General features: G+C 38.4%; 1 protein-coding gene across 1 annotated transcript in view; it reads right to left on the bottom strand.

Moving 5' to 3' along the window:
- BCAR3 (BCAR3 adaptor protein, NSP family member) overlaps positions 1 to 24,657 on the bottom strand; it is a gene marked incomplete at both ends in the record, with an annotated part of 73,363 nt that overhangs the window by 39,492 nt on the left and 9,214 nt on the right. Inside the window, one exon of the mRNA XM_080622596.1 lies at positions 12,018 to 12,345. Within this exon, the coding sequence (XP_080478722.1) occupies positions 12,018 to 12,345 (328 nt within the window). The remainder of the gene's footprint in view (positions 1 to 12,017; positions 12,346 to 24,657) is intronic.

The following is a 24,657-nucleotide window of genomic DNA, read 5'->3' on the forward strand; positions in this document are numbered from 1 at the left end:
TAAGATGTTGGGTAAGGTCTGCAGAAAGACATACAGTACTGACTTCAAATTCTTTTCATATTCATTCTGTCACAGAAGGGAATTTGGGAAGTTAAGAAAAATATGCAAACACACTTGCATGTCCATTTTAGGTATTTACACTGCTGTTAGATCACCTCGTTTCATGACAAAAACTAAATCCCTTTACAACATTTTTTTGTTAAAAGGGGTGGAAAAAAACAAAACAAAAAAAAAGACAAGTAAAAAAAGACATCTGACTTGCTATATGTCATTCTTCTGAGTAGTCCAAGTCCTCTCCTGACCCTCCTCACATGCACAAAGTCTGTGTGGAAACTGCAGTAGCACACATACTCCTCCAGTAATAATTCATCACCAAAAAAAACCATTAGTCATCACAATCCTAAACTTCATGACTCTAAGGCTGCCCTAGCCAGAAACTCTCTAGAGTATCCCTACTGACATCTGACAATATCTTTCTCTCTTTTGGCTGATCTCGCAAATATACAACCTTTTAATCTCTCTGTACCAATCCTTGGAAACAATTTCTTTTCAATCCAGCTGAAAGATTATTAGAATTATTGGTTTTTTTTTCTTTTGCAATTATGGGTTTTTTACTGATATTGCCAAGAAAAGAACACACAGCTTGAACGTGAGACATGGAGCTTGAGCAACCCTACATAAAGATGAAGACAACAACAGAAAACAGAGCTCTCTTGCTTCTTCCTTCTTTCCCCAACCCAAAATCTGTTGCAGCAATGAACAGCTTGGAGTGTTACTGGTTGGAAGTGATTATGACAAAGTACTGATACATTTGAACACTGTGAGAAGAGGAATTAATGTTACATGTAGCCTCCTTCAAGATACAGCTAAAGCTGACAGTAATGAGAAAAGGGAATGGAATTCAGATGTTTTTGAAGTTGACAACATCAGTAGTCATCAGCTGAAAGGAAAGAACTTGGATCACGTTTCTGGTATGACAAACTAAATACTGCCATACAGCCAGGTTCAAATCCTGCATAGATTTGAAGACAATGAGCAACCAAACATGAAAATCTGGTAAAGAAAACATTGAAGTCTGAGTAACTACTTACTCTTTTAAAATATTTGATAAAACTATTACATACTTAAAATCAGTGCTACAGTTGAAAAGTTGAATCTTGGAATTCATCCCCAACGCACATTATTCAGTTCAGTGAGTGCAGAAGAGTAACTTGGAAACAGTCAGTCTTTTTTTTCCAGTGTCTGAGGTTTGTCCAATAGTTCACTACAGCTCTGCTTCAATAAAGAACCTTGAAACAGGTATCCTGCAGTCTTTAGCTGTTAATTCTAGGAAAAACTCCACCTTTCTGCTAACAATTCTACATTACTTTCATCACTGCTACTGTAAAGAATCCTACAACACACAGACCCCGATAGACTAAGCCATATTAAGTATCTGCCTTTTCCAGGCCTTTGGCATCCTCACAGATGTATCACCCACAATTATAAGTTACCTACAATAACTTTCACAAAATTGAAGCCTAGACACAACTGTATTATCAGAAGTGCCCAAATCTTCAACATCATTCAACTATCACATAGACACTCTTACAGTAATGGAAACTGCTGAATGGCCCTGAAGCAGCTTTGAACTACTTCATACTTTAAAAAACGTACTTGTGGGAAAAGCATTAGGACATTTTGCAGTACTTGGCATGTGAAAGTACATTGGGTTGATTGTTTTAAAGTGACCTTTGCTGGGGACTTTCAAAAGCATCTCCTTCCTACTACAATGAAAGAGTGATCCTGAGAAGATCAATCTTCTCAACAGTACCAACACCAGATCAGAGTGAAGGCAATACAGGCTCCAAGGGAGCCTGAGAAACTGAAAATCTACTGAGCTGTTGTATGGCTGCTTACACAGATAGAAGTGCTATAAACAGACCAGATGGGATCAAATAACTTCTTCAATTTGTATCTTTGAAATCTCTCCATCTATGTAGATTTAAAAAATACATCACTACTTAAGTATGAAGGTGCAAGTATGAGCATGCTAAACACTGTGCTTATGCACTGCAGACTGATGTTATTTGTACTGTAAACTAGAGTAAAAGATCCAGTGATTTTATCCTCCAGCAACTTCTGCTTCACACACACACTCCTACTACATACCTAAGGCCATTCCACCCTTCTGTCTACAGCTGCACATCACGGACATGACTCATTCAAACACCAGTGGAAACAAGTGCAAACTGCTATGACTAACTGCATAATGACCCACAGTTCACACAAGAGCAGTAGGGACTCTTCAGTAATTAAAACTCAAGAAAAGAAACAATGTACTTTTCTCTGAATTAAATGAAATCTCAACTCATTCGTATTTGTTCAGAACGCCTCTTCAGAGATACTACTACAGCCATTTACCACTTCAATCTTCTGCATCTCCCCAGTTTGCTCCATTTTACCTATCACAGCAGAAAAATCTATCCCATTTTTTCTACCTTTCCCAAATCAATTTCTGCTTCAGCACCAGATACAGTACTGGTCTTTACAACCTGTTCAAAAGCTCAGTCTAGGGACCCTCATTCTTTTTCCTTTATTTTCCATAACATTTAGGAGTCCCAGAGCCAAAACTCTGTTCTTCAAAGCCCTTCTTAAAATCTTCTATTCCCAGGCAGTTACTATGTTGTGAAAGTATTCGTTGGGCAGACAGTCACTTATCCAAAGCAATCACTGTTCCTACAAACTTCCTTATGTGTGTGTTGCTGTCAACTTGCACTTCAGCTGACAACTCTTTACAGTCAATGCTTTAGTTGTTGCAGTTATTGAGAAGGCAACTCAAAAATAGTTGAACCTTCCAAAATGAACATGCACATTCCCAAAAGACTGACAAACACTCAGTAGAATCACAGGCTCCATCAATTCATCCGAAATGCACTTAAATCTAGGAACAGTTTATTCACAAAGCATAGTTGCCACCCAGCTGGTACATCCTTCAGGAATGTGTATTTGGACTGAAGCATAGGAAAATTAATTCCTTTCCTTTAGTACTGAATAAGATACTTGTGGAGGAATAACTCTTCTCCTTGTCTACTCCCTTACCCCGGTTTAAAAAATTCATTGCATCAGAAGTTTCTCTACATTGAATACTGAGAGTGAGCATTAGGAACTCTTTCTCCTGTGTGACATTTAACTACTCTGGGGATATTCTACTCAATTCCACTGATATCCTGCTAACTAACAGAAATTTATAATCCTGTATATATTACAACTGATCACCCATCTCCCTCCCCCACCTCCCATCATCAAAATAGATTGTATTTTGACAGGTTTGTACCAATGAGTTGCAGCAAGCTCAGAACAACTCCAGGAACATGAAAGGACTGTTCTGTCATTGGAGCAGGCTAGCGAATGTTAGGGACACTTGATTTTAATTTCATGTGTCTGTATGATTCTGTGCCAACTGAACTGGTTTGTGCAGTAGTAGCTGAAATTCTTTAAATGTATGTCGAATAATCTTATTACCAGAACAGACAAGAAAAATTCACTGGCTCTGAACTTTTTTCAGCTACAGAACAGAAAGAATGAAAACACCTTTAAAGGAAAACAAATTGTTAAGTGCAACAAAGCAGTTCTAAGGTATTAAGAAGCACAGCAAAGGTATGTAAGAAGAGGAGTTGCAAAGAACTTACTGTAGATTCTATAATACTTTCAGAGACCACCAGGTATCTCACAACCTAATAATAAAAACAGGTGTCAGACTATAGCATAAGAGAAACTGCAATGCAGTATATTAGCTTTTCCTAACAAACACTTCTTGCTGAAAGGAAGCAGTACAGCTACAAATCGTAGTTTCATCGAGAAGATGATGAAGCATACATAGAATCATAGAATAGTTAGGGTTGGAAAGGACCTTAAGATCATCTAGTTCCAACCCGCCTGCCATGGGCAGGTTCACCTCACACTAAACCATGTCACCCAAGGCTCTGTCCAACCTGGCCTTGAACACCACCAGGGATGGAGCGTTCACAACTCCCTTGGGCAACCCATTTCAGTGCCTCACCACCCTCACAGTAAAGAATTTCCTCCTTATATCCAATTTAAACTTACCCCCCTGTTTAAATTTTAACCCGTTACCCCATGTCTTATCACTACAGTCCCTAATGAAGAGTCTCTCCCCAGCATCCTTATAGACCCCCTTATAGGAAGCTGTAGACTGCCATGAGGAGACCCCTTAACTCTTCTCCAAGCTGATCAAACCAAGTGACCTCCAGCTGGTATCTTTATTTAAAGCATAAAAGGGATGGAAAGGAAAATACATGGTCACATGTGGACAAGAGGCAACCTGAGGAAGCAATACAGTACTTAGTACAAGTGAAGAGGACACTCCAGAATCTTTACAAGAGACCAGGAAACAACCAAGTTTGAGGAAAAGCTTTGGATGTTATGTAAGGAGTAATTCAAGAAACTTTCCATTACATACAGCACCCTTTGCCCAAAGAAGTAATGGCCTGAAAAGATAGATTTTTTTAAAAAACAACATACACTCATTTTTGGTTGGGGCTTTGAGGAATTCAGGCTGCATTCACCTGCCAAGTCATCCATGGACAATAAGGTCCTGATCCCACAACCAATTTCAAACAGTGATACAACTGTGCTCAGCCCACACAGCACTTCAGGTCTCTGCTCAGAAGCTAAAGGACTGTGGTTTAGTTAATGTCCAATTAACTACAGAGGTCTCACTTTTTGAGACATTTTGTTCTGTTCTCCTCATCTCCCTTCCCCAAGATCCCATATGGGCAGGCTTTTGATTACTGTTACCTGTAGGCAGGTTTCAAAAATCCCCATAAAAAGCAAGAAGTGAGGTTTTTATTCTGCATGTCTATGTCAAGCAGCAGATGTGAGCATCAAATGGGAACAAAGGGGTGAAGTGTTGAGGAGAGCAACAGAAGAATCTGATTCCAAGAATGGACAGAAGGACTGGAAAGGCAGACAAGCCAAAACAGAAGTGACCCCCAAAAGTTAAAGGATAAGAGGATTTGGTACTGAATATAAGCAGAGAACACTAGCTATTCTCTGGTTATACAACAGAGCATTCTTTCTACCACAAACATTTGCCAGCTTTAACGGACAGGTCTGCTCCACCTCAGAGACAGCAGAGGTCAGATTTGCAGGTGCATGTGAACAGGACACATCAAAAGAAAGAATAGGAAATTCTGGGACAAATAGCATGAAGGAATCCTTCCTTTTGAAAACCATCTATGTGGGTATTGAAGAAGTCAATGAGATATTCCATAGGCCTAAATTCATCACACTCATCTTACTCCTGCTACAAACTCACAAACTGCCTGGTTCAGGGCTCTTGGAAAACAAAATTCTTACTAGAGGGAAGGTTCAGGCATTAGATCAAACCCATACGTATTTTTACTTTTAAAATTCTGGGGGTTTATAAACATTTCCCCCCCACCTTACCCAAAAATTTAAAGGGAATAATAAAGATCATCTTCCTGTTAATTTCACAACTATTTTTATATCTGAATCACTGCAATCTATGAACCCACACAGCATCATTTACTCTTCTTCATACAGAAAACACATACAATACTTATTTTATTTAATATATTAAATCTTGACTTGATAAAATTTCACTTTTTGATTTTCAAAATGCACCTAAGTACTCTGTGCCATAAGTGCACACAGCGTAGTCATAAACAAGTAACACAACTTTATTTATAATATAAAATTATAAACTAAATTATCTAAATTATTAAATTTATATTTTTATTAATATTTATTAAATAATATAATATTATTATATTTATTATTATAATTATAATTAACTATATTAATTTAATTATATATTATATTATATTATTATATTTAATGTAAATATTAAATTTTTTAATATTTAATTAATATTATTAATTAAATTATTCCAACTAAAATTATCCAAAAAATAACACTTTCAAAATGACTAGTTAGAACAAAATAAATGCTATATATATAACCCACACCATTCTCAGAACCCAAAGAACAGAATTTGCAGCAGGTGGAGAAGCAAAACAGGCTGCAAATTCTGGAGCAAATCCCTGCATAGTATGCTCCTCACCAAGTAATGCTCTGTCAGCTCTTTCCCCTTATAAATCAACTGTCAATTCAAGGCCTTCAGCAGGCAGCATCTATTGCAGTAGTACCACTAAGAAGAAAGGAAAAGTTTCAGGAACCCAGAATCCAGCTTTTAGATGACTTTATACCTCAATATGCTGATGAAGTTACCCTATTGATGTCAGTGGTACTAGTAAAGTTTAAAACTGATCAGGTTTTCAATTTTTTTCTGGACAGTTACAGAATATGAGACAAGCATGCAAGTGTCATCCAGCTAAATGCGCAGAGCCTTGAAGACCAAAAATTTTGAAGAGAACAGAACATCATAAATTATGAGATAAACTCATCTACTCCAGAATAACTCTGCTGCAGCAATAGAAAGTCCAACGTTAAATGATGGCACTTTATCTGAAATAATGGGGGAAACAGCCTATGTAGAAAAACAAGAGGAAAAAGAATTGGCTGACCAGTATGAAAACTAAGTCTGAAGTCTAGCTAAACACACAGTTGAACACAGCTATCATACTTTCAAAACTACAGAACTTCAGTGTATTCTTAGTGTCTATATGTAGATAGGGTTAGTCTACAAAATTCATTTTAGTTTATAGGTTATTTGCCACATTTTCATCTCCTGCAGCAGGGTTCAGTGAGCATTGGAAGACATTACAACTACTGCTTTGCCCACTTCCACAGTGAAAGAATCAACTATCCACAACCTGCTCCCCAACCAGATTCAATTCTTCTTAATTAACATCATTGAACCATGTCAAAAAAAACCCAAAAACAACCAAACAACCAAAAAACCCACAATCCAACACTAGATATGAACAGTTCAAGTCTGAGATTTTGGTAGGCTAAAAAGAAGCTGTTACGCCTGATCTACCTACAAAAAGGAATAGTCTGTAGCCACATCAATAAAAGCAGAAGTAGTCTTGTAGCTACTATTACACTCGGGACTTTCAGCATAGCCAAGAATTTATACAGCTTGCAAACAGAAAATCAAGACAGAAAAAAAGGAGAAAAGGTTAAAATTACAGCTCAGTAGTTACAACTCTGTGTTTCTAAATATACAGGCAGTTAAAAGTAAAGCTTTAAAAACAGGGAGGGGGAAATCTAATTCTGTCCAGCTGGTTGGTCAGAACCTCTCATGAACAGTGATAGAACAAAGCATCCAGAGCATTACATGTAATTTAGAGAAAGGCATGAAATATTTTGATTCCAAGCCAGTTTGAACAGTGCAGCCCTACTGTTTATCACTATTTTTGAAACATCAGTATAGGCAAAGAACAGAATTTGAACAAAAAACAGTCTTTGCAAGTGTGAACAGATGAAATGGCTATTGGAAAGACGGACAGTAAACAGGAATTAAATCAGCACATATTCACAAACATCTCATATAATGGGAAACAGCCAGTCTAAATTAGTGTCAGCTTCATTTGAAGGCTTTAATTAGCATGAAAACTTAAGAGTGATCATTTCTGGCAGATGGTGTGCTTCAACACTTCCTAGAGGAAGGCTCAGCAGAGAGAAGATAGTGATTTAATGCAAATGTGTGACCACACAGCTTCTCCCAAAATATCCAAAGCTCTACTCACAGAGGAGTTCGTACCTCACATACAGGGCAAAGACAAAATTAACTCATCTCTGTCTGTTAAATGCTAAATTTCTCATACACAGACTTCTATCAGTCAAGTGTATTTCCTAAAAAGTCTGAGTTGGACACACATGAAACACAAAGGGCTTTAAATAAGCATTTTACTCTACAAACTGCATAAAAACCAATAACCTTATTTGTAAGAAATTGTGTCTAGCTTTGATTTTACTACTGTGTGAGATTATTCATCCTGAAATTTGTATTAAGTTCCTCCAAAGCATCATGAAGAGAACACAAACAAACAAAAAACACAAGGCCAACTTTGTGCAAATTTGGATCCTCTTTCTGGCCTCTTGACAGTTTACAATTTCACACCAGAGCTGTTATTTAACTCAATTTCACTTCATTTTTTTTTCCAAAGCCTGTCTGTTTCAACAAGAATACAGGCTGGATTTTTCCCCTATTACTTTGGAGGCAATAGAGGAACTACTGGTATTGAGAAAGGAGTATCTTTTTTCTTTTCTTCAGCATGCTTTAATCAGATTGTGACAAGCACATCTTTAATAGCCTGATTCTCTAGGGACAAAATGTTGAAACTATCATACCATCCGCATTATTTCTCTCCCCACAAAGCCACTTTGGAACTAATGACCTGTTTGACAGTGGGGTATCAAAAATATATTTCTCATATTTTAAAAAAACAGGAAAAGTGGCTACAGGCAGCAGAAGGAACCAATTCCTCCAGGACAACTTGCTGAGAGGAAGATTGGAGCAACAGGTTCAATACTTATTAGTCAGAATCCACATAAGAAGAAACACTATGAATAGCCTAACCATGGAAATAGTCTTTGTTGAAGTTTATTCTATACTAAGTACTGAAGAATACATGCAGCAGCACCCATGACTATGGAATGGATTTGTGTTGTCTTGTAAAAGTACTAATTTCAACTCAAAATCCCAACTCAAGGAAAAGCCTCCAAAATGTGTCTTATGCTTCATCTTTCTTCTTCTTTTCCTGGTTTGTGGACTGGCTTACTAATAATGAATAGTATATACACAGCTTTATTGAAATTCAAACAAAATATTAGCTTTTGAGAAAGCTTATATGACAAACATGTCTTTTGGAATCAGATTCTGTTAGTTTTTATGAACCTGTTAGTTTTCCTTTATTATAAAATTTAGGAACACAATACTATAGCTGTCAGCTGCCAGACAATCCAAGCAGCAATTACTTGTTCTGCTACCTCTTGGAATGAAACAAAGAGCACAGTATCAACAGAGCAGAATCTAGTTGTGCTTTGGAATATTAGCAACAGATCCTTTGCTCCATTCATTTTCTTAACAACGCTCAGAAATTGCTTGCATCTCTACACTGAGGTAGCATTTAAGTAAGATCATATCTGAGCCAGTACCAGACCTACAGAGGCAACTACTACCTTAACCCAAGACTACGCGGGTACTATTGACATACAACTGAAATAGTGTACAATGTCAAAATTGGCTTTTGACAGCTAGCTTCATCACTACAGTCAGACTTGCTGTGATAGTGGTAGTTCTGCATTGCTTTTAGATCTTGTTTATTGGATATTGGACTGCATTAATGAAAAAGCATGAAAATGCCACAAGTCTGTTACACTGGAATGACAGCCAAGGAGAACCATAATCATTCAAGGGCGCAGGTACTTCCAAATAACACCACTTCTTCTGTTAAACCAATGTAAGTTCAAGTCTGTGATTTTAACAACTTGAGGCTATGACTCATGATCTACCTGATTTTTGCCCTAATGTAGGTATGATAAATCTTCCTAATAAGGACTGCAGCCTCATAATGTGCTTGGTCACACAAAAACTGAGGTGAGTTGGACATTTGTTATATTTATTTATTTGTAATTAATTATGCCTTGTAAGTCTGCAACATTAAGAGTGCTTTTGTACATCAGAATTTTATTTTTCCATGCTACTCCAGAAGATAAACATGGAAAATCCACAAGAAATTCCATAAAGTCATATTATTTTTGGTCATTTAGATGTAAAACTCCTGAGACAAAATAATCCTATAACTAAATTATTATACATACACTTCATCTTGGCTACATAGTAATGTAATCAGGTAGCTGTAAGACAGGATAGAAGTTTCTGAAAACCAAAAGAGTTCCATTAGGAAATGACATAATTCATTATCACTTTCCTATTCTTGCCTTGGCTTATTTTTTGTTCACAAAATTGTGTATTTTGAGATTATATTACTCATTTTGAACTACTGAAAATGTATCACAGTTATGTTTTCTAAATTGATCAAACTTAAACTATGACATGCCTGAGTCACAGTTCAGTGTAATAGGATCCATGTGCACATGAACACTGTAATCCCAATGACTCTTAGATCTGGCTCACTGACATGAAACACTTGGGTTGAACAATCCATCATGGAAAAGTTTGATTATGATGCGTGTTCACACTAAGTTTATAGTAATGAAACTGATTTACTCCTGAATAAGAATATCCATGTAACATTATACTATTTCACAAGTTCCTACACTGAAATAAAAATATTATGAGGCTTTTTTGATATAATTCTGGTAAGGGAACATAGACTTCCCTATACAATTATTCGCAGCTAATTTCAACATGTCTGAGCATTAGAATATATACCTTAGCATATATGGCAAAGTGCTTACCACAAGAAAATCAGACATGCTCTCCTGATTTTCTTTTAAAGTGTACTAATAAAAAGTGCACAGTCATCCCCAAACTATTCAAAAAGTAATGTATTTGCTGACTGTCATATTGGTAGTGTCTGGGCTGTGAGGTCATGCAGCAGAATGCATAAAGATTCATTGCAAAAATTAAAGAAAGCAAAAGTTAGAAGTTGCTACCACAGCATTCCATGAATGACTTTGCAAAGAAATCAGAAGATCAATCCAATTGGAACAGCGCTTGCTGCTATGACTCAAAAGACACAAATTCTATTAACAGCTGCACTAACAACACTTTTAATCTCCTATTATTTCAAAAGCATCATATTTTAATTCTGATCAGGCAGAATTTCCCTACATTTTCCTCTCAAGCATCCTGTTCTAACACTTACTGCTTGTGCAAAAGTGTTCTTTACAGGACAAGGAAAGTTACCAGTTAAAATTTTAAATATATTTAACAGGGAGCATTTGGTCTCTGAAGAAAAACATTCCTTGCAAATCATGTTCAGTAACTCCTCTTCAGAAGCAAGACATAAGATAAAACTTCAGTGTATACTTCCATATTCTTTCCATAGCAGCAGCCGTGGCTGCTTGTACTCTCTAAAAGCATGCAAGTCAAAGAAGCAAATTACATTAAAAAGCCAGTTCACATAAGCAGATCCATTTTAAAGATCAGTGACAGAGGAATACTAAAGGCACTGAGGCCCTTTCTTCCTTCAGAGTGAATACAGTATAGAGAAGAAAGATTTATTTTCAAATGAGAAGCCTGATCCTGTATGCCACAAGCAAAAAGCATACAAAACTCCTCTACACACGACCCCACATAAATAGAACTGTCCTTCCATCACAAGATTTGAGATCAAGAGTGTTATATAGTGATGGGCACAGCAAAATTGTAAATCCTTATTCAGAAGCTGTAATTTGGTTATCTTTTCTCAACCTTTAATGCTGTCAGCCAAGCAACCAAACAGTCTTCACCTTTGTGCCTTTATCTGATCCACTGATTACACGGAATTTTTCGTGTGTTGCCTGGGATTTTTCCCATTTTATAGACCTCAATATCAGAACAACAAAAAAGGACATTTACAAAATTAAGTCCTTTTGTGTAAGTAATGAAATATCAGTGATGATACTAAATTCATAAAAGAAATGCTAGCTATGAGAGTGCAATTCTTTCTCAAGAGTCACAGATATTATAACCAGGAAGTCAGGAAAGAATAATAAACAGGGGTAATTTGCCATTAACTCATTGTGTACACTGGGTTCCACTGAAATCACTAGATCCCACAGAAGTGGGATTCCACATGCCTTAAAAATGCATGAGTATTTAGAAGCCCATATACTGCCTAATCTTGCTGCAAAAGGAAAACTATTTTGAAACCTGAGCTATTAAGAATTTCTCAGATTTCCTGAAATCTATGCATCAGACTCACTCCTCATCCTCCCCACCCCTAGCATGTTTCACACTATTTTTTGTTTGGCTTCTTCCATCAAGACCTAAATTGAGCACTAGGCAGAAAAATCAACCTCAGTTAAATGCAGTTATAATAAACAGCTACACCTATAACCGGACATTTAGCAGTCTAGAAAAATACAAAACAATTCCTATGCAAACACATGTAAATTAAGGTTTTACAAGGTACCTGACATGGAGTTTGTTGCTCTTGCCATTTTGCAGAGGGTACTCTTCAATAACACCCTGCACAAGAGGTGGCTGCTGCCAGTATGGCCTGGTGTGTGGCAGTGTTCCCATGTGGCTAAACATCTCACAAGACCTAGTGGGAACTGTCCCCTTCTTCTTCCTGGGAAGAGTGCCATGGATGGAGACATCTTGAAAGGAGCCTGAGCAATGCTCAGTTGGCAAAGGTTTAGTGCTCAAAAGGTCCATGGAAGAAGCTAATGAGAACTGGTGGTTCACTGGACCATCTCTGGGAAGACTTGAAAATTTTCCTGCAGCTATCATTTTTGGTTCTGAAAAAAACAAAAACAAGATTTATCATAGTACATCAGTCAACAAAGCCCTTGCTTTAACAGAAGTTCAACAGCATGACTAACAAAGGCATCTAAATTTTAACTTCTGCTTTGCTTTGGGACAGATACCTTAAGATGTAGCCTGTATTATAACCCAGTCACATTGCTCCAACTACACATCAAGCACTTGTGTATATTAACTTTTAGACACGTGAAAAGTCACAACAAAAAACAACCAATCCAGAAACACATGCAAGGGCAGGCAGGCCCTGAACAATTCTCCATTTTCATCCATGAAGTTGTACTTTTTCTGCTCCTTCGCAACCTCTGAAGACTCGGGTGTCAGTTTAGAATCACTATCAAAAAGGAAAGTGTTAAGAACATTTTGACAAAAAAAAAATAGAGGACACTACAGCTTGATTTGAGAGAATGTGTTTCTAAATCCAGTAGCTGTCACACTGTGAGGGGAAAAAACTGTTTCTGAAGAGCCTTACTCAAGTGATAAGTCTAGCAAAGAACTAGTCACATTTCTAACAGGCTGTAAACTAAAGGGTTCTACCCAGAGATAACGGCAGGAGCAGATGACCGGAATTCTCTTCCTCAGCATGCACAGCCTGCTGGCTTAAATTGTTGTTGACATTAGGGATTTGCATAGCTGTCAGTCTCTTGTATAATCAATTACAGCCTGCCATACAGTACAGGTTTTTCTGTTATCGTGAGCAAAAAAGCTTCATGACACAAACACTTCAGGCACATTAACAAATTGCTGTGCTGCTCCTCAAAAAACGCTGCCTTGTGCTCAGTTTATAGTGTTATATTATAGAAGACAGGCTGCCTTATCCTATCTAGTCATATAAGCATGCAAAAGCTACTCTATGGAACATACCCACAGATCTAAAAGTCAATCAGTTCTATGTTATTAACCTATGTGGTACTCAACCAGGTGCAGCAGAGACAGATGTGAAATCAGCAAGCAGAAGAGCTTTTGGCAATAACACTTATGGACAGGGAGACTCTGCTCTGACCTTGATCAGGTTTCATGCTGGAAAATAAGAACAGCACCCTGAAGGCCCAGCAACCTGGAAGTCAGCTCGTTAGAGCTGCACAAGAACTCTTGGGTTTGGGGAATGTATAGGTGTTACAAGGAACACAGCTGCATCTATAGTCCTGCTGTTCTATTCTCCAACCTCATCATCACAGGTGCTTTCAAAGTGTTGCTGCACTGAATCTACTGTACTTCTATACCCAGAGGTTATCACAGCAGATTTAGTTTTAGAGTAACACTAAAGCTCATCTGAAATTTATGAAAGTATTCTGCTATTTCCTGTCAGCTGCATTGCAGATATTCACAGACTGGATAAAGCTTCAGACTTGAACAACAAATGCCTTTCCAATTCTCCTTTATTGAAGGTCCTACAATAAATATTCATTAAATTATAAATATATTATAAATAATATTTAGATATTCTATTTAAATATGATGATAAATAATATTTAAATTTATTTTTTTTAGTCTTCCATTTGCCAAGGCTCTGTCTGAGCACCGCTACTATGTACTATAGTAAAAAAGCCTCTGGAAATAGCACCTCTGTCCACAGAATCTGTTTGACTTAGGTCAGGTTTCTTGTTGAAAAAAGTAGAAAAGAGTTCAGAAGTTAATAAGGACTGACATTTTTAGTTACACAGATCCAAACAGATTTCAAAATACTAAAGAAACAAATCTACACTCTCACAAAAAAATATGCCATAAATTATCATATGGGCCTTGATGTGAAATACTAAATCACCCCTCCATTTATTGTGCGTTTTGAGGACATAGTTTCTGCTGGCTAGTATTAAACATATCACGTAATTATGTTCAAAATAATACCAGAGTGCTGTAAAGTCAGTTTTGCCTTACAATTGTTCTAAGCAAAGCAACTGGTCCAGAGACAGGAATATCTAAAATGCAAATGCTTACCACAAAGCTGCAACATGCTATAGTTAAAAGCAAACTGACAGACAGAGCTTGTTTCCAGTAAATTCAGCTTTCTTATTAGAGAGGTATGATAAAAATTACCTCAAACAACAGCTGGGAGGTGAGGGGGAAGCGTCTTAGAATTCACAGTCATCTGAAAATTCAATTTTGTAGTAAGGCAACAAACACCACTTACAGAGTCTGAAATTGGAGGATAGCTTGCTAATACTGTACAAACATGTTGTTACTCTCCTTTTGGGGGCTGCTGAGATTCTGAATGTAATAATCTTGCCTTCTTACTGGTTTATAAAAATCACCCTCAAACCTCTGAACTCTGTCTAGTAAGTGCAGGTTATCCAGTCAGAAGGATTTTTCTTAGGCTTTCCTACAAGATTACCACCACTATGCTGAAATAGAACAAGTGGTATTTCACGCAATGCCAAGCGGGTATAAATACAACCAATGAAAGTCTGAGTTTAGTAGTTGATACCAGATGAGTCCACAGTAGGCTTATAATGACAGTAAGCTGTCGACCACCACATGTCTGAGGATACATAAAAACCCCTGAGAATTCCCTCTCCTAGCCAATGGTGGGATAATTATTATAGAAATCCAGTAGGTTTCCAATCCAACAATCTGAGATATTTCAGCAAATAAACAATGACCCTCTGAAGTAGAGGATTTTGCATTTAACCTGCCTTTCTAAGAAAGAAAACCACTCTCACTTATACCCTACTCACTGAACCTTTAAGTCATTCAGTATCTCTCCATGATTTACAAACTCAATACACAACCCTCAAATTCACACCTGAATTTTGTTTTGAGGAATCAAGTTAGACTTCCAAAGTCAATATGAAATACCTAAATCCAAGAACTTGCAAGACACTTGGCCACAATTGCATGTGTACAGAAGCTCTGATAATATTCTGAGCAATCCTCCCTGCAAAACCCCTAGTAAAACCAAACCCAAACCAACCCCACCCAACCAAAATCCAACAACAACAAAAAAACCCAAACCACAACCCCAAAAACCCCCAAACAACAGGCCTGCTAACTTCTACCCTTAAATCTATCTGCTTGGCTATGTGCTGCTGTACTATGTAGTCCTTATAAATGTAAACTGAGAGCTACAACAGTTATCTCAGTAACAAGAGTCCTGCCAAATGATCCATACGTTCTTCATCTTATTGAACATAAACACTGAAAGGAGGGAGCCTCTTCAGCTGAAGACTCTGGAATGCCTCAAATATTTCAGCATATGATTCAAAGAATGTTTGACTTTATTAGATATAGAACCCCTGAAAACTTCAGTCCCTAAGAGACAGTGTGCTTTGAACAACTGCCATCATTCAATCATCAGTAGAAATGGTAGAAATTATAACAGAATAGAACTGAAGTTTAATTGTACACATTCCTATTTGTCAAAATGGAGCATCTCACAAAACGGAGTCCTTTGCAAGTCATTCGAGTTTTCTCTAACTAGATACAAACAAGACTGATTCATGCCAATATAATGTTAAAAAAGCTAAGTGAATTGGTATTTATGTATAGAATGACATGTCTCTTTCTTCAGCCTGTAATTTGGGCAACTATATGGGAATGGAATCAGCAGGAGTCAGATTGTGAATTCAGAGAACTGGAGGGCATGACAGATATCCAGGTGACTTCAGACATATTCTAGGTTTTTGTTATGAATGAAGGTGAGGGAATCAAAAAAAAAAAAAAAAAAAGAAAAAAGGTCTTTAAAATCAACATGGCATTTAGGAAAAAATTACAAGATTGGACCTAGAATAAAATACCTATCTGGTGGGCAAGACAAAACGTGCACCAAACTCTAATCCAATCGGGTATGCATCTCTTCACATCATTGCTCAAAAACATCCCAGCCGTATGAACAATCAAACAAATAACCTTTGCATCCCCAAACCAACATATAAAATATCCTACTACTGGTGCACTCTTGGCTTTAGGATGCAAATACAAACTTTCTGGCTCAGCTTGTCCTCACAAAAACTTGGATGTGCACAGTCTGCAGAAGTTCTGATTCCACCCATACAGGAACATGCCCCTTCCATATCACAACATAATTAGTAGCAATGGCTGCTACTTTGTTGTTTCAGTACATCAGCAGGGAAATGAGGGAAAGGGAAATGTTAATTTCAGCCTCAGAGATACATGAATGGCTTAACAAACAGCCCAACACTGTATATGTGCTAACGGAAACCTCATCAAAGGAAACAGAAAAGCAATTTTGGATTTCCAAATCAGACTCAAGCTGAGTTACACCTAAACCAGCTTTATGTTAAAAGATTCACACTTCTCTCAGTCTTCCTGATCTGCAAACCAGAGGATTCTCCCTGTTAGATCAAAGTCTCTGAAGCCTATACCTGGTGTTATCATAGCACCAATGGTACAATACTTCACTCAAAGTCTTAGCATGTCTTTATTATCTACACTACGAAGATAACAGGAATTGAGCAAGGTTTAATAAAGCCAGCTGAAGAACAACTGCCTTATCTTCTCACGTTTTTACAAGATGGAGTCAACTTCTGTGAAAATCCTACTTACTTCTGACACAGCAAATATCCTCACAACCTCCTCCCACCCACCTGCCCTCCCTGCCTCAAAACCAGTAGCAATAAATTATGATGAGTGGGAGATACAGGACTTTTTTCTTCCTGCTAAGTTACTCTGGCACATTTGCATGCACTATACATATGCACACGGGAAATAATGAAAGTGATGAACCTTAATGGTGAAGTAAAGTTCAGGACAAAAACCAAGTCAGTTTCCTCAGATTTTTTTAATGTATATGTGTGTGTGTGTGTGTGTGTGTGTGTGTAGTAAGAGAGCAAGTTAGTGAAAAAGAAAAAGCATAACTGAAAAAAACCACTCAAATTAGTTCATCATAGGAAGAAATATACAGCTAAAACTATAGCCTCTATAAACTTACGATTGAATTCATGTTGTCTCCCTAGAAGCAATGTAGTCATCTTCATTAGTATAACAAAAGAGGCCAGCTTCTCCCAAAACGTCTTAGAAGCAGCTTTCACAACCTGTATTTTCTGTTGCCCCCCCCCCCCCTTTTTTTCAGAAACAAGATAAACTGATGCAGTGGCTGTGACACAGCAAAAAGGTCACAAGACTTTGAGAAGAATACTAGATTTGAGAACCTACAGCCTGTTATGATACGGAGAAAAAGATTGAGAGAGCATACGCAATAGTTCAAAGGCCCTCAGCTACTATCAGGAAAAAACACGAGTCTGTCAAACATCAAAAACTCCTCACAAGGTTACAGCCAGGTTAGTGCTTCCAAAGGATCCTGAAATGCTACCACAGTGTTTATGCTCTCTCTTTCCTTATGTATGCCATACAATTTACACCCCACATACATCCCTGCACTGTAATCAGACAATCTACTTAAAATGTTATTTTTAACTACTCTTCTCAGGCAACAGAGAGCATACAGGCCAGTATAAGTTATCTTTAAAATCTCTCTGTTTCAAGATGAGAGAAACAGATAAACTCCACATTTCTTTGTGAGTTTTCACACGTAGAATGCCTTGGTATCTATACAAAATGACATGAAAAAGTAATCATTGAAGAAGACTCAATAACAAGTAGAGACCTCCTCATCTGGCCAATATTATGAAATTAACTCGAACTTCAGTGCTCAATCAGTCAGCTCAGTAATTCTGAACAGTATGAAACCTTGACTTGAAATAAACATTCTCTCCCCGGTTTTTCTGGCAGAAATCGAGGACTTCCCCAAGGTTACAGTCGAATCTAGGCATTTTTCAGCTAATGCTTCACAACACAAGCTTTTGTTTCTCCTCTAGTATAGAAAATCATTTATTTTGCCTGCTCCTCTGTTCCCACGATGTTACTGAAAAGAAAGAACACCCAAACCACAGAACAACTCATTCCAACTGAAAACGAAGTACTTAAAAAAAATTTCAGCAACAAGTATGTGCTTCATTATGCTGAGCTAACAACCGGCCGACAGAAATTACAGACTTCGACAGACAAAAAAGTACTTTTCTATGCGTTCGTCTTTAACTGACAAAAGAAAGACACAGCATTCCTTTTCTCTCTCCTTGGTGAAACACCTCGGTATCTCGAGTTTTGCAGTATTTTATACTTAAGATTTGCACGGGATCCATTCCTACAAAACCTGATTACTGCCACAGCTACAGTACTTTATCAGTCCACAAAGTCAACCGCTGCCAGGGTCACGGCTCGCCCAGCTCCACATCTCTCTGCCCCAACAGAGCCCGAGGGACGCTCACACACACTCAAGCACCAGCTTCTCATTCTCTGCCCTAGAGGATAACACTGTCCCCGCAATTACCAGTCTGATCACTGCTGCTTCTTTCCCAGCTTTCTGGGGATTAGTTGCAGGTTTTGTCCCGGCCAAACGATCTCCCGGCACCGGGTCCCGTCCAGGTCCCTTGGGGCTGCGGAGACAGTCAAGAGGAGGAGAGGGGGGCCGGAGGCCGGACCCGGAACACCAGCGTCCCGGAGCGCTTCAATAAAGGAACTGGGACGCTGTTGGGAAAGCCCAAGGTATGGCCGCGCCGCAGTAGGAGCCGGCGCGTACACTTGCACCAGCCTGCCCTAAGGAAGAGCAGTTCACGATAACTAAAATAAGGGTGACTCAACCAAGCCTCCCGGGAGCGCCTTATCGCTCCCTCGCCCGGGCCGCGGAAGTAGGGACCTAGTTCCGCGGTTCTCCCGTTCTCAGCCAGCAAACGAGACCGACCAGCGGGAGGCACTCACCGTGAGTGCGGTGCGGCCGGGCCCCCCGCGGCCGTGCAGCGGCGCGGCTGCAAGAGCTGTGCGCCGAGCCAGCGCTCTGACGGGATTTACAGTCCCGCAACCACACCCTCGACGGGCTGCTTGGGCTGGGTCATGCCGAGACCCCGCCGCACGCCGCTCGCATGCCGTGACCAGCCGTTGCCCTCTTCCACGGATTCAACAGCTTCATTGCCAGAATTTCGTCTCCCAGATAAGCACTACGGCAAAGACTAAGTTCCTTAAACCCAGCCTGTTTGTGGACAATTGAGAGCCTGTGGTATACTTTACACAATCTACTTGCATTAGCAGATTTGTCCCCCCATCCCACCATGTTACATGAATTTATCTGTGCAACAGGTTGGCGGGATAAAACACGTTTTCTAAAACAAAGAGTCAAACAGCTGTAAAGGATCGAGAGCAACTGACAGAACAGATGGCTAGTTAACCTGCGTTTGTAAAGCATACCCTCCAAAACAATCAGTTACAGACAGAACATCCATTTCTAACAGATCACCTCCAGCGTCTTCAGCTGTACCACTGACTCAGCCAAAGAGCTTATGATTAAATAGAAATCAAGGCACACTCGGTTGACTCTTAAAGCCCTGTCTAGCTCATTTTTTTCTTTAACATTATATTTGTCTCTTTCCTGTTGGCTCAGTCTTTCAAGGCTGCCTGGCCAACATTGCTCTGATTTTGCTGCAGTTATTCCAGTTATCAAAAGCAATTTTGATAATGCTGTTCTTTGTGTCTTCCCAGAATTAATAAGCCAACATTCCGCAAACCACTTCACAGCCATCCTATTGGAATTAGCTTTAAAGAAGCAAGCATTTCTTTGTCCAGCCAAACATTTAATTGATTTTGACACTAAATATTTGTTCCCTACTAGGTTTTATGCTGGTTTTGTTTTTGGGAGATCCTATTAATGCACTATTTTAATTTCACTATAATGTTCAATCCTTTGACCCTCTTTCTCCATTTTCCCCCAGGAGTAGCTTTAATATGCTTCTTCTGATGTATCTAATTCAGAGCCTGACTACATGATGTTGCTGAAGTTTTGGTCCTAAACTATCTAAATAGTGTCATTGAGGAGCAGATTATTCATCTTCAAAGACCTTTAAGTATTATCAAGCCAGTCATCAAAAGGAAATGAAACTATGGTATTCTCACTCTAAATAAGTTAAACTACATCCAGTGGTGACAACAGCAGGATTAAAATTCCATATGGTGACTTACCACAGTGACATGTCTGGGTACTGTGTAGAAACACAACATCTACCTCTCTCTAGTCTGTGGTTTATGTATTGTCCAGAGCACTGACTTTTGCAGTCTGAGCTATTTAAAATAACTTGCAGCAAAACTGTTTGTTTTAAAAACAAAGCAATTCAAGACAAAGCAGCTGTACCTTCCTTTGAAGTGTAGCTAGAGCTTCAGAAAAATTTAGCTCATCAGGCCAAGATTCTTCAGTCATCATCTATGTTGCAGAGGTAGGTATTGAGAGAGGAAAATGATTGGAAAACTCTGGAAATGTTCATAGATATGAGTAGAATCTTTGCATTAAAAAGCTGAAGTAAGATGAAGTGCAGTATAAAGTAAGAGGAAAAAAAAAAAGAAAATCAGAGCATGCTCAAATATGCAGTAAGGGATGAAAAAGAGACAGAAGATTAAAAAAATTGAATTTATCTAACATACCAAGGTAAAGGAAGCTCACAGCGGCATTTCTGACTGGCATTCCCCTTCCGCAGCAACCCCACTTTGGTTTCTTAAGTCAGGCATGTGCAGTAGGAAAGCATTATCACTGCTGGTATTACCATGCACCTATTACAGTAACCACTTCCAAAACAGAAAAGCTGAGGCAAATGTGAAAGACAACAGTTTCCCAAAAGGATTCATTCACTGGTGCTAGGACATAAATCACCACTGTGGCATACTAATGGACACAGTCTTCTACACTTAAATAACTTTATCCCCCAACATTACAGAAGATTAGAATATCATAGTGACACTGAATTTGTGACACCTTGAAGTGTCACCTTGAAGATTTCAATTCAAACCAATTCCACATAAATTGAGTCTTAAGCACACAACCAAAAAAATTACTCCAATTTTTTTTTTTTTTTTTCCAATTTTTTCCCCAAATGCAACAACATTGGAGCCACTGATGAGCCAAAAAAGCTCCCTGCTTTCATCATTGCCAGTTGTGCAAAACCAGGTAAGTATAGAGGACAGAGGTACTATGAATGTTTCACAGTGATGGATTCCAGAACTTCACTGACACAAGTAACTATCTCTGGAGATTTCCTGTAAGATATTTCAGGCAGCCTTTCTTCAAAATATACCTGGAAAATGGAGGTGAGGAGCAGGGGGAAGAGAAAGGAATCAAAACCCAACATACTGTGACCAATTTTGGATACCAAAATGCTTCAGTAATACATTCTGTGCAAGAAAAATGGAATCATGGTGAGAATACAGAAAGAGGAGTAGAGATACCTGGATTAAAATTTCAGTTCTAGTATTCTGACACACTAATTCTCTGTATGACCTATAATTATATTTTTGTAACATATGTCAGTGTAATAAATATTTTTCACAGGAAAAAACAGTACTTTATCAGCTTATCAAGTGGAAGATGCTACGGAAGTGCACACTATTGTTTTCCTCATTTCATAAAGAACAACATCTTGCTTTTCTATTTAAACCATACTTTCACAGTTCAGGTAAAAAACATAAAATCATGCCAAAAACTCTGGCCAGTTAGCATATAAGATGGTGTCTATTGGCTTACTCTAAAACTTGGGAGGTTTTCAGGCACTGTAATTACATAGGAAGTAATGCTTCATTGTCATTTTTTATGAGTAAGAACCAGAAAAGGAGTAATTTCCTTAGTAACATGATTGGGTGTTAAGTAATGAGATGGGTAGATGAGCAGCTGTGCATAAACTGTGATTACTCATGCAAGAGTCATTACATCCTTTTCCTAGGAGTTTTCTTCTGTATTCAGATTAAAATGAAAATTGGTCTTTGTCTTATGTATGACAATTTAGACAACCCATCCTTGTACATACTTGGTGCAAACCTGTTAAAGAGAAAGGGCTTGCAAGCTGCAAGAATGAAGAATCTGCAGGACTGCCCAGAACTATAGCTACATTACTTGTGAGTAATTAGCTACATTATTTATGAGTTACCATTAATTAAGGTAGATTAGATTCCTCACTGCAAAATTTTGTTGTTTTCAGACTTTATATCCACTTAGGAAATGGGTTTACTGAGATGTGGGATGAACTCTGGAAGCTCCACTGTCCTGAAACAAGCACAGTAACCAGCATTCCATATTGACCTGACATGCCCCTTAGCTATTACATGGCATCACATTTGCTGCCTATAACCTTGCCACAGAAATGTTAATGGTGAAGTACTGTCCTTTGTCACATGAACCCAGGGGAGGCTGAGAAACCAGCAGTGTGCTGGCATTGCTGGCCAGACATCACTGCTGTGGCCTTCTAGGGCCACCCTTTACTTCTGCTTTCTGAAGGGAGTACATACAGGTGCATCTTACCACCTAGTGCAAAGACACATATAGAAGCAGCTATTTAAAGAGATGAGTGATGAGGAACAGCACTGTTACCTAGGTTCCAAGACCTGTGACACTGTAAGCTTACATATCTTAATCGTGCCAAGAGTTGGCTACTTGCCAGTTTTTGTACTTGGCTTACAGTAGCAAAAGATATGATGGGACAAAACAGGAGGATTCATTGCAACTTTTCAGTTTGACCTTAAACATCAGGATTATACTCTTTCTAAATAATAATTTGGAGAAAAATACATCTACTCTAAAAACACTGCTGTGCAGCTGTAATGATCAAATGCAGAAGTAACTACACAAGATGAGGAAATGGTATGCTTGGGTTGCTCACACAGCACTTCTTGCAGATTCCCAGATAAACAAAAGTCAAAGCAAGTTTCTACTATAGACTTGTCTTAGAAGAGAAAGGACTGGAACAAACAAAATGCTACATTCCCTCAACTCCCACAGATGCCACATAGCAAAAATAATGATCACCCTAACTGTTGGTTAGGGAATCAAGTTTATTCACTGGTAATTTTCAATTAATTGAAGACAGATAGGCCAAATTAGTATGACAATGAGAATTGAAAAATGCTCCATCCAGTACTTTAAATCTGACAATATTTAGGTTGAAAACTACGAGCTACTGCAACTGTGCTTTCTAAGGTCCTTCCCAACTGCCAAGTGAAAGAGACAAGTTTAGTCAGCAGCTGTCAAGACTCTATAATAAATCTACCAACATCCAGCCTTGCTATTTGGTCTGTCTTAGGTCTGGAGGCACAAGGTCTTGAAGAAACTCCCAAAGAGCTATCTGTTATGAGTCAGTCAAGAGGCCTTGTGATTGCTTGCCTCAGAAACATTCACATGCAGAAATGTCCCACAGCTGATCACCCTGGAAATAATGTTGTAGCAAAGCAGAAGAGTTTGATGAGTTAAATTACTTTAGCTCATTGACTGACAAACTGGTGCATTAACATACTCTGGCTTGATGGAGTTCTTGCTACAGCACTTTAAATGTTTTGCAGACCTAGGAGAGTACAAAATGGGTATATCTAATACCAGGTGTCTCATATTCAATCACTACTGGCAAAAAAACTACAGTTCTGACAAATCAGTATTTTCCAATAGGAATTCGCTCACTGTTAAACTCCTCTAATATGCAGCTCATTATTGTAAATCTGCAGTCAGAAAGAAGCCAAAAGTTTTGGGAGGATTAGGGGAAAAAACAACAAACCCAAGAATCTCATTGTAGCTATCTGGAGTTCTCAGAACACAGAAACTCATGTAGTTTTGAGTCAGGAGGTATTAGTTCCTCCCCCCTTCTCAATTTGGTATTGAAAATCATGTCAAGCAACTTGTGCTGGCATAGATAAGACAGATCTGTTTCAGAAGTTTGAAAGACATGGGGAAAACTTCACTAAAACCAGTTTTCTTTATTGACTAGTTTTGATGAATGACAAATTACACTGGAACACAACACCAGAACGAAGCTTGAAAAGGTTTTATGGTTTCCTTTTTACCAGGGGTTCTACTTTCCTCTCTTTACTTCTAGCACTGGAAGAACTAGTATTATGGAGCTAAGATTTCCTTGTGATCTTGTTTTCCTGTGTTTCTGTAAAAAGTCTCTAACACAAGAGAAAAAACAGCCTCTCTTTGTATGTGACAGGTGTTGAGGAGTTTCTCATTTAGAACATACCTGATGTAGAAACAAGGATAAACAGAAGGCCAGAAAGCAGCAATAAATGAAGTTGGAACTATCAACAAGTTAAATGGTAGAGAGGTTTATGTTTGTAACAGCATCTACATTTGTGAATTCCTCAAAGAGAAATGGCAAAAAACTTTATATCCTTGTGTATCTCAGTAAAAGCAAAACAAACCACACAGGTAGCAATACCACCTCTATTATGCAAATGAAATGTTCAAAGCAGCCTCCTCTTCATTTATTGGCAAAGCTACCAGAATACTTTAGCATGAGTCTGGAATTTGCCAGGTTGTC

The sequence above is a fragment of the Psittacula echo genome (assembly GCF_963264785.1).
Source record: "Psittacula echo genome assembly, chromosome: 7".
NCBI lineage: Eukaryota > Metazoa > Chordata > Aves > Psittaciformes > Psittacidae > Psittacula > Psittacula echo.